Here is an 11,507-nt window from a genome sequence, read left to right as displayed (position 1 = left end):
TATAAAACATTGAAAAATGTAAAAAAAGAAATAATAATAATACAGATGCATAGAACAGCTTTTGACATGTATGTGAACTTTTAGAATAACTGTTAAAGGTTATAGTATCAGAGCATATATTGATTTTTTGTTTTGTTTTCTGTTTTTCGATTCGGATTTATGTTTGCTAAAATTTCATAGTCTAGAAAAGTTCTACATAAAAATGTTGAGTTTTTACATGTTTAGACAATTTCTTATCTCTTCTTTTATGATGTGTGGTATAGAGTCTTCATTGCAGGTCTACCTGCTGGTATTACAAACATAAACACAGACATTCAAATTAAGAAGATTTTATAAACAATACAAAATTATTCAGGGTGCCAGTGAAGGATCTCTGTGGACATAAAACAAAATTATTTTTTCACTCCTTTCATAACATCTTGTGACATTTTACCTGCATTTGTTCTTGAACGTGGCCTCAGTATATGATGCTGAACTACTGTTTAATACCTCGTCCTGAAGAAATGTTTTTAACCAGTTTTTTTTTTTTTTTTCAATTTAGCTACATGCAGATCTGTACATTGATAACGTTTGAAAAAACTTTAAAGGTTTACCTTCCATTTTGAACCAGTGCTTAGGTTTATGTTGGCAACCTTAATGTTGCTAGAACTATAATCCACAGAGGATTGTAAGATTGAACCCAGAATTCTTTTTTTTTTTTTTTTTAACCCAAAACCAACTTTACAGTAGCAGCTTTTGCTCTCTAAGTGTTTATTCCTGGTTGAAACTGTATGTATGGCCCTCATCAACATTGCTTAAAAGTTTGATTTAGGTTTGTTCAGTCTGTATTTATAGAAAATTAAAAATAAAAATGTGAGATTAGTCCGTTGGCATTAATCCATTGAGCCAGGGGTTGATCACTCATCCAGGTTTTCTTTTTCAGTCTTCCACATGAGTCACAGTCAAAAGTAATTGGTGACTTTAAAGGACGATGTAATGTCTCAGAACAATAAAATTCGATCTAGAACTTTTAGCTTTAGACCACTTGTGGTATGTTTACAAGTTTACATTTTTAGGTGCATCTTTTAAATATTCATTAAATGATGTGTTTAGAAAGATTTGGGAAAGAGAGATTTTTTGAAAATCAAAAAATCAAAAACTCTTTGCACGCAGCTAAACTTTAATGAAAGTACCCTTACATGCTTAGATCCCACTCAAATATCACTTTTACAATTCTCCATAACCCGCAGAGTGCTAGAAATACAGTTTCCTTTTAGGTGTTTCTGTCGGCACCTCTCCTTCCTCCTACAGTCTAAAAACACGATTTATAGATTGATTGGTGGCTGATTTGATAAAGTGATGTCTATGTGTGGCCCTGGGATAGAGTTCAGGGTGTACATACACAGCAACACCCCAAAGTTACTGAAAAAGGGCTTTACAACCACTCTTGATCTTGTGCAAGACTAAGTGGGTATTTAAGCTGGACTGACCTAAAGCTTGTAAAGTATATATTTTTTTATTTCATTTTGGATAAATCTGGTGTTATTTATTTGTTTTCAATTTACTTCGGAATAGATCAAATAGATGTTTCTTAGCAAAAAGTCCAAAAGGCACTATTTTGATTTGTTCTTCATGTTCTTTTTCTTTTCTTAAAATCTTTTTTTTTTATTCTAAAAAACAGTCTGTCTTTTCAATACTAAACACAAACAATTGTTTAGGGATCCATATATGAGGCAGTGATGTTATTAGGCAAACTACGGTATATACTTTATAGTGTTACAACAGCAACACAAATCCTGTTCTGTAACTACATGAAATGTTGGTGTAATCCAGAGACCCAGTATTGCATTGGCATTTCACACTTTGCACCAACCCCGTCTACTGCTTCTTGACACTAAATGTGTAACACTGTGTAGGACACTGAATTAAAAAAAAGGAATTTTGTGGTTTAGTTTGTGCTTATTGAAAATAAATAGTGATAGATTTATGTTCCAAAATATTGAATCATGAATTTCATTCTCTTGGTACTAAAGGAATGCAAACAGACAAAACAAAGCAGTTTTGTGTTATAATATTCAAATGTTTGCCAACTTATACCAGTTTGCTTATAATACTTTGTTTTTACAGGTAACTACTGTGAAGTCAACATAGAAGAGTGTGCCTCCTCTCCCTGTCTGCACAATTCTACATGTTTTGACCTTGTTGATGGTTATAAATGTGTTTGTCAGCCCGGCTTTACAGGTTAGTAAAGGCAACTCCATTTTTTTACTCTAATATCTATGTGCCTAATACAGTACGCTTTTGCAGAAAATACTTTGAGAAGGAGATTTGAATAAAGACCAACACTTTTATGGGAGACATTCTATGTACAAAATAAGACTGGGGAAAAAAGCTAGCAAATGACACTAATGTAGCTCAGTAAAAACAGTACTGTTTGACTAAAACTGCAAAGATAAAAATCTAGATTAGAAGTAAAAGGGAAATAATCATTCAATGAAGCAAACTGTAAAAGCTAGTAAGTGTGGGCTACAGTCTTCACCTCGGTGGGGTGGGGTTTGGAATTAGCCTAAGGCGCTCTTATGCTGAAATACAAAATGCTTTTTAGCCAAGTATGTATCCATTACTTCATAATAATTCAATTTGAAGTAATTGTAATATTTGATTTCAATCGTTTAAGACAATTTTTGTTAAATTGCCATTTTTCAAATTTATTTGCTATTGTTGCAATGATATGTCTTCTTCTGAATAGGAAGCTTTATTCACTTATATGCCAACATAACCAGGTGGGCAAATCATATATAAAAAAAAAAAAAAAAAACGCCCCTCTCACCCTCCACGGGTGGTTTCTCCTCCAAGCTCAGGTCCTCTACCAGAGGCCTGGGAGCTTGAGGGTCCTGCGCACTATCTTAGCTGTTCCTAGCACTGCGCTTTTCTGGACTGAGAGGTCTGAGGTCTTTCCAGGTATCTGTTGTAGCCACTCCTCCAGCTTGGGGGTTACTGCCCCGAGTGGTCCAATTACCACAGGCACCACTACAACCTTCACTTTCCAGGCTTTCTCCAGTTCTTCTCTGAGTCCCTGGTATTTCTCCAGTTTCTCATGTTCCTTCTTCCTGATGTTCCCATCGCTTGGTACTGCCACATCCACCACAACGGCTTTCCTCTGTTCTTTATCCACCACTACAATGTCTGGTTGGTTCGCCATTACCATCCTATCAGTCTGGATCTGGAAGTCCCACAGGATCTTTGCCCTCTCATTCTCTACCACCTTTGGAGGTGTTTCCCATTTTGATCTTGGGGTTTCCAGTTCATATTCTGCACACATGTTCCTGTATATTATTCCAGCCACTTGATTGTGGGGCTCCATGTATGCTTTCCCTGCCAGCATCTTACACCCTGCAGTTATGTGCTGGATTGTTTCAGGTGCCTCTTTGCACAGCCTACACCTTGGGTCTTGTCTGGGGTGGTAGATCTGAGCCTCTATCGCTCTGGTGCTCAGGGCTTGTTCCTGCGCTGCCAGGATGAGCGCTTCGGTGCTGTCTTGTAGGCCAGCCCTTTCTAGCCATTGGTAGGACTTCTTGATATCAGCCACTTCAGTTATGGTCCGGTGGTACATCCCATGCAGGGGTTTGTCCTCCCATGAGGATCTGTCCTCCAGCACTGTATCCTCTGTTCTCCATTGCCTAAGACATTCACTGAGCACACTGTCATTTGGGGCCTTGAGCTTGATGTACTCATGCATCTTGGATGTTTCAGCCTGGATTGTGGCTTCTACGCTCACTAGTCCTCGGCCTCCTTCCTTGAGGCTAGCATACAGTCTCAGGGTGCTGGATTTGGGATGGAACCCTCCATGCATGGTGAGGAGCTTTCGTGTTTTAACATCCGTGGTCTGTATCTCTTCCTTTGGCCATCTTACTATTCCTGCAGGGTATCTGATAACTGGCAGTGCGTAGCTGTTTATTGCCCGGGTCTTATTTTTTGCCATTGAGCTGGCTTCTCAGGACCTGCATTACTCGTTGGAGGTATTTAGCTGTTGCAGCTTTCCTTGTTGCCTGCTCCAGGTTGCCATTTGCCTGTGGAATTCCAAGGCACTTGTAACTGTCCTCGATGTCTGCTATTGTTCCTTCTGGGAGTGAGACCCCTCCTGTGTGGACTACCTTGCCTCTCTTAGTCACCATCCGGCTGCATTTCTCGAGCCCGAATGACATCCCAATGTCAGTACTGTAGATCCTGGTGGTGTGGATCAGGGAGTCAATGTCACGCTCGCTCTTAGCATATAGCTTGATGTCATCCATGTAGAGGAGGTGACTGATGTTGGCCCCATTTCTGAGTCGGTATCCATAGCCAGTCTTGGTGATTATTTGGCTGAGGGGGTTCAGACCTATGCAGAACAGCAGTGGGGACAGAGCATCACCTTGGTATATCCCACATTTGATGGATACTTGTGCAAGTGTCTTCCTATTGGCTTCAAGGGTGGTTTTCCACAGCTTCATTGAGTTTCCTATGAAGGCTCTTAGAGTCCTGTTGATGTTGTACAGCTCCAAGCATTCAGTGATCCATGTGTGGGGCATTGAGTCATAGGCCTTCTTGTAATCAATCCAGGCTGTGCACAGGTTGGTGTGTAGTGACTTAAAGTCTTGAGCGACTGTTCTGTCGACCAGGAGTTGGTGTTTGGCTCCTCTGGAGTCTCTACCAATGCCCTTCTGTGTGTTACTCATGAATTGATCCATGTGCCTATTTATCTTGGTTGCAATGATGCCTGACATGAGCTTCCATGTTGTGGAGAGACAGGTTATTGGCCGGTAGTTGGATGGGACTGCACCCTTTGAAGGATCCTTCTGGATCAGGATCGTTCGCCCTTCCGTTAGCCATTCGGGGTGAGTCCCATCTCTTAGCAGCTGGTTCATTTGTGCTGCCAGGCGCTCGTGGAGTGCGGTAAGCTTCTTTAGCCAGTAGGCATGTATCATGTCAGGGCCCGGTGCTGTCCAGTTCTTCATACCTGAGACTCTTTCTTGGATGTCTGCCACTGTGATGGTTACTGGATTCGGTTCAGGGAGGTTGCTAAGTTCTTTTCTCAGAGAGACCAGCCACTGGGCATTGCTGTTATGTGCTGTCTCTTTTTCCCATATACTTTTCCAGTACTGTTCAGTTTCTAGCCTTGGTGGGTCTGCTCGGCTGTTTTGACCCTGCCACTGAGCATACACTTTTGTAGGTTGAGTTGTGAAGAGCCTGTTCATTCGTCTGGCTTCATTGTCTCTTGTGTACCCCTTTAGGCGGCTGCTCAAGACTAGGAGCCTTTGTTTGGCAGTTTCCAGTGCTTCAGGTATGGGCATCTGGCTGTATCTCTTAGGTACTTGCTTTCTCATTGTACCTCTTTGAGCTTCTGTCAGCTTACTCACATCCTTCCGAGTTGCCTTGATTTTGGCCTCTAACCGTTGCTTCCATGGTGGGTACTGTTTTCTTCCATGGTTGCTCTTGTAGCCAAGCATCTCAAGGATCACTGCTGCTGATGTGTAAACCAATTCATTGGTTTCTGTGATGGTTGTGGTAGGAATTGCCCTCAATGCTTCATTCACAGTTTCCAGTAGACTTTCAGGCGGTACATCACTTAACCGCTGTAGCTGGTGTCGGGGTTGCCTAGTGGTCATTGTAGACATGATCTTGTCTTTCAGGTCAGTTGCTGCCTTGCTCAGCGTAATTGTGGTTGTTGGGGCTGTGTACCCAATCTCAGGGTGGGAGTGTGGTATAACCTCCTCTCTGACCTGCTGTTCTGGCTCTCCCGTGGTATTGTATTGTATCGCTTCAATCTCAAGTTGTGATACGAGTTGCCGTTTGTGTATGTTAGAGCACTGGGCTACCAGTTGTTTGGCAGTTAGCCTTGATTGTGGGTTTCGAAGCATCCATTATTATATATATATATATATATATATATATATATATATATATATATATATATATATATATATATATATATATATATATATATATATATATATATATATATATATGTATGTTTATATTTATATTGTTGGGTGTGAAGCCCAAAGGCAAGGGTAACTCCACACTGTAAAATTTGTTGATGTACAATAAAAAATGATCCCAACATCAGCTCAGTTTCCAACTAAGCTAACAATGCAACTAAATATTTTTTTATGAAGCAATAAAAACCACATGTTGGACCACATCATCAACTGGAACTATAATTACTGTTCATTCAAAGATTTGTTTTAGTAACATCCAGTGGCAAAAACTTGCATAAGAATGTGACCAGTCCAGCTAGAAATTGAACGAAAGTTAAAAACATATTTATATTTCTACATTATAATAGATATGTTGAACAATGTTATTTGTTTTTGCATTTGTTTAAAACACTATGATTTTGTTTAAAAAAATTAGTTCTTCTTTTCAATAGGCATACATTTTTGGAAAATAAAAAAAACTAACAGCAACTGTGCCACGCACAGTATGGGAATATGCAAAAACAATTTTTTGCTGCCTTTGTTGGTTTTTTTTTCATGCAACAAAAATGTACATTTTGCCACAAAATGATTCCACATTTAACCCATTCAAATTGCGTTTCTCTCCTTTTTTATATAAATTTTTGCAAAGTTTTTTTATTTTTTTATTTTTTATATTTTTACATTCGTGCAGCATGCATTTGCACTAGTTTGGGAGCCTATAACACAGACAAACATGCCGTGTATAAATAGCATAGAAGGAACTAGTTAGCATTGTTCCTAACAACAGGACACAAACACTGCTTCTGGATTTCACATGATTAAAACAGTGGCACCTTGGAGGACAAAAAAAAAAGCAGCACCTTAACCGGTGCTGCTTTTTTTAATCATGCAGCTTTTTGGTGGCACGCTACACATTTTGTGTAAACAACTCCTGCTGTGTGTATACTAGCTCTGTAAAAAAAAAAAAGTGGGAGTCAGTGATAACTTGCCATCGCCAAATCGGATCCTTTTGCACTTGCAGTTTTTTTTTATCAGTGCTCATTTTTTGTGTGGTTAATAATCATAATTCAACTATCAAGATAAGCTATTTGTAATCGAACCTAATATTTGCTGTGAAAAGCCTTATTTTGAGTTCTTTGCAAATTCAATTTGTGACATGATGGCAATGTAAAGAGTGCCCTTTTGAAGTTTTTTCATTAAAACAGACTATTGCAACCTCCACTTTCACACCATCAAGGGGCTATTTTTTTCTTAATCTTAAAGAATAAGAAAAAAATAAAAATAAACTTTGGGTCCAGAGTGCTCTACTTGAACACATAAGAACAGCAGCCCAAAAAATATTAACCACTAATTTTACATCACTTAGAATGATGATATTACTATTAACACCATATTACATATGTTGATGTACCCTATTCCACAGTTTATCGTCAGACGTGATCACATAATACATAATCAGCATAATACATAATAGCTGTAGCATTTTTTTGGCTTAGTTGTGGTGAGAACTAGAAGTTCGCAAATTGATGACGCCATATTTGACAACAGAATGATAAATTTGACAAAATAAATTAGAATAAGGCAAGAAAAAAAGCTGTTAGTAATTAAAAACGATTACTGCACTGATTTGACAACCCTAATTTTTATTTTATCATTTTATAAACTATACAGGAGGGTGTCACTCATCAAAGCAAACTTTCATTGCAATTTATGATTTAGTTATTCATCTTCATTTTAAAAATGTAATTGGATAAATTGAATAGTACGTTTTTCCTTATTAGAATTACTATGTCAAAATGAATAAATTACACATTAAACATCATTTTCAAATTCCATAAACAAATCGGAAACTCTCTTTTATTGCATAACAATAATATCATTTTTCATGAATCTGTATAAATAGCAACATTTAGAATAAAGTATAGTATTAAGAGGAGATTGTAATCTACCTACATTATCCTTTAGAAAACTTCCACTACAGTTTAACAACACTTTTATATGCTTTAAGAATTGTTTATTAAGAAATGTAAAATTTCTCCTCATGCAATAAATGTTTTAAAAGGGAATAAAAGGCTGGACAGCAAGTTAAGCACTTTACTATCCAACTGTTTTACAGCATAACTGTGCATGACAGCATCATATGGTTTGATGTGCTTTTGTTAAAACAAGCATAACCTTCCCTGGGAATTAAGCAATCTGGATGATAGCATATGTTGTTTAAAGAGCTATACGTTTCTGTCTGCATTAAGTGTGCCTCCACAGATGGCAGTGATTCCTGCCAGTTAATGCGGAGCTGACTGAAAAATCATGGCAATTCATTTTTAAATATGCTTTTGTAAACACAGATATAACATTTTTTACCAACAAAGGAAAGTCATCTGTGCAACATCACTAATTAAGTTCATAGAAAAAAAAACTTTTTTTTTTCTTCCTCTCTTTGGTTATGAGCAGCAATAACAATCAGTCTTGCAACGCTGGTTTCTTTTTAGTCAAAATATGGATAACATCTACAAAAAAAGGGAAAAAATGTTTCTGAATATTTATTAGATTTACATTTTAGGCAGCTAAAGTTTTAATATTTGTGGTACTGCTAGGATGGTTTTTGAATTACGATCTACATTAAGAACTAAAAATTTAGTTTAATATAAAGTTTAAGAGGACCGTTAAGTATGTTGTCTGTTAAAAAAGAGAAATCAATTTTTTATGCTAATATCTCCAGTACAGATGTGCTTGCTGATTTGAACCAACAGTTTTACTTGCCGTAAACAGTATAGGAACTGTAACCTTTCACTAAAAAAAGTGAAAATCATGTGAAAAGTAAATAATCCTAGAAATTTAACGCTGGGTTAAGCCTTTGGTACTGATGGATGTCCTGCCGAGAGACTGTGAGATGAGCATGATAAAACTAAATCTAAAATAAACTACAACTCATTTTGCTGTTCTGTAATTGAGATTTTATTCAATAAAAGAGAGATCATGGCAATTATTTGTAGTTTCTGGACAAAAGCCACCTTTTATTTTTAATTAATGAGGCGGTAGATGAACGTCGATCAGACGGCTGCAGCGTGCAGGGAGGACCCGCTGTGGGAGGGGGGGCGGCGGGAAGCTTTTCGTCGATACCAGGAATACTTTGGAAACAGATCAGTATTTTACTATGGGATGGAGAGTGACATGATTTTTCTAGAACAACAAGCACCAGCATTATCTAAAAATTACAAAAAGCTTTGCAATTCACACCAAACCCCCCCCCCCCCCCCACACACACACACACACACCACCACCGCCGTTGCGGGAGACGAGCAGTCAGACACGCCTGTGAGCTGATTCCAGCCAAAGAGGACATCTGAAATCCAGCTGGATCAAACCATACTGTTTTTGTTATTTTTTTTCACTGACACAATATGGAAAATTAATGAAAAAACAACAAAACACAAAAAGATGCAAAATAAATAAATAAACAGAATTCCAGGAAAAAAACCACATGCACAGCAGAGCACCCAGAAGACAATTTCCAAGTTTTTCTGCTTCCTGGAAGCTGAAGCTGAAGCCAAACAAACAGAAGAAGAACAGACACTGCCTGAATAACAACACAAGAAAGGTCACATCATACGCCGTATGACCTGTAATGCCCATTGTTGTTGTTGTGAATTTGGGCTATATAAATAAAATTGAATTAAATGCACTCTCTGTCCCCCCCTGCCTCCCTGCTCTCTGGCTCTGGGGGCCCCGCAGCGGTCCTGCTGGCCCTGGCCTGGGTGGCGGATGTGATCGCCCGGGGGGCGGTTGTTCTCTACCTGCTGCCGAGTGGCGTTGGGGAGTTCTGGCTGCTGGAGCTGCTGCGGCGGGGGTCTTGGTGTGGGGATGGCTGGGCACTCTCCCTCCTTCTTTTTACATTCCATAATCCATTTTAGAAGAACATAAACAATCACTTGAGCACCGGTGTTAGCTTACCTTTGCACAACTAGTTTGCGTGATTGAATGAAATGTTTCACACTAGTTGGTTTGAAGGCATAAGTTTGCGTGTGGGAACAGTATTTGTATTGTGTACATTTTTACATTTTTGGAGCCAACAGGTGTGTTTATAACATTTGAGTGTGTGTGTGTGGACAGGCCCCGCCCTTTGTGATTTGTATTACATCTGAACCTTACCGTAATGTTAAACATCCAGAAACTTGTTGCTTTATGCTGGTTCATGGTTTTTACACCCCCCCTCTATAATCACCCTCCTATCCCCTCTCTCTAATATCCCTCTTTCTTCTTCCCTCCTTTCCTTTTCCGGTCCAACACAAAAGATTTTGATTAAAATTAATAAAGTTTGGCCTCATAGTACAAAAGGGGATTATTCAGACATACCTCTGGTTTGTCAGAAGATGCATAACCCCTATTGTTAAAGTGAAATATCTCCAACACAATAGGCCTTCAGCTCTCATCTGTTTGCCCAGTTGTTGGACAGGACAAGTTAAAAATAAATAAATAGATAAACAAATAAAATTGAATTGAATTAATGTGCCCCTATGTGTTCAGCTAAACACAAACTGGCACAAGGAAATCTGTGAATTTCACCTGGAGATTTTTCTTGTATTTTCATTTTAAAAAAATCTACTTGTTTGTTGAAAATGTGTTCTTGTCATTTTTAGGAAATTACACCCAAACCTTTTATTCTATACTGTAAAAATGGTTTGTTGAACATTTTGAACATTCCACAGCGAAATTATTCACTTTTTTCCAAGCGGAATGTTCTGTTTTTGTATGAATTTCTGTCTAGTTTGTGAATAGAAAAGGGAAAAATACCAAAATAAAGTAAGTGTCTCATAGGTGATATTGTGCTGATTAAAATGACACCAGATAAGCAAGAAAATAGTCTTTCAAATTGAAAATACAGAAACAAAAGTAGACAGAAACAGAGTTTTAGGCCCTATGTTCCAAAGGGTTAAAGTTCAAATGCTACACTGATTTACCACAACTTTCATTTTAACTTTTTTAACAGTTTGTTTTTGTTTATTATAGTACTTTTATTTGCCTTTTTTTCTGTCTAAAGGTCCAAAATGCGAACTTGACATTGATGAGTGTGCGTCATCTCCCTGCAAGAATAGAGGAACATGCGTGGACCTACCTGGTAATTACTTCTGCCAGTGTGTGGCTCCATTCAGAGGTAATGAGCACTGACAAAAGGGCAAAAAAAGGGAAGTTAATTAACTTACCATTGTACTTTTTTCACCTGTCCTGACCTGCTTTACAAGTTGAAACAAAATAACTACACTTTCATTTGATGCCTCTGGTTAAAAAAAAGAGAACCTGAGTAATGTTTTCTGTAATGGAGTCTTCCCCCATCTTGCGTCAGTTTGTTGCATTATCGGAAATCAAATGCTTACTATTTAATTTAAATTCAGTGTACTTTTTGAAATCTATCCTAATAATTTACATTTTTACAACCACTTAGTAATTATAATCAGCATTTTTGTGGTTGTTATCATTTTAAAAAGTTTATTTATTATAAAATTAACACATAGGGTGTTTATTCTGATATTAGATTGGATCATAATAAAAAGAAAAATATGACACAATTCAAAA

At 37.8% G+C, this 11,507-nt stretch overlaps 1 protein-coding gene across 2 annotated transcripts in view; it reads left to right on the top strand.

Moving 5' to 3' along the window:
• Positions 1-11,507, top strand: part of eys (eyes shut homolog (Drosophila)) — a 207,487-nt gene that overhangs the window by 55,808 nt on the left and 140,172 nt on the right. For both annotated transcript variants that reach the window (XM_023963743.1, XM_023963742.1), the window contains 2 exons: positions 2,107-2,220; positions 10,975-11,088. In XM_023963743.1, the coding sequence (XP_023819511.1) occupies positions 2,107-2,220; positions 10,975-11,088 (228 nt within the window). The remainder of the gene's footprint in view (positions 1-2,106; positions 2,221-10,974; positions 11,089-11,507) is intronic.

Source organism: Oryzias latipes, chromosome 15, assembly GCF_002234675.1.
Source record: "Oryzias latipes chromosome 15, ASM223467v1".
Lineage (NCBI taxonomy): Eukaryota > Metazoa > Chordata > Actinopteri > Beloniformes > Adrianichthyidae > Oryzias > Oryzias latipes.
This window is presented reverse-complemented; position numbering and strand designations above follow the sequence as displayed.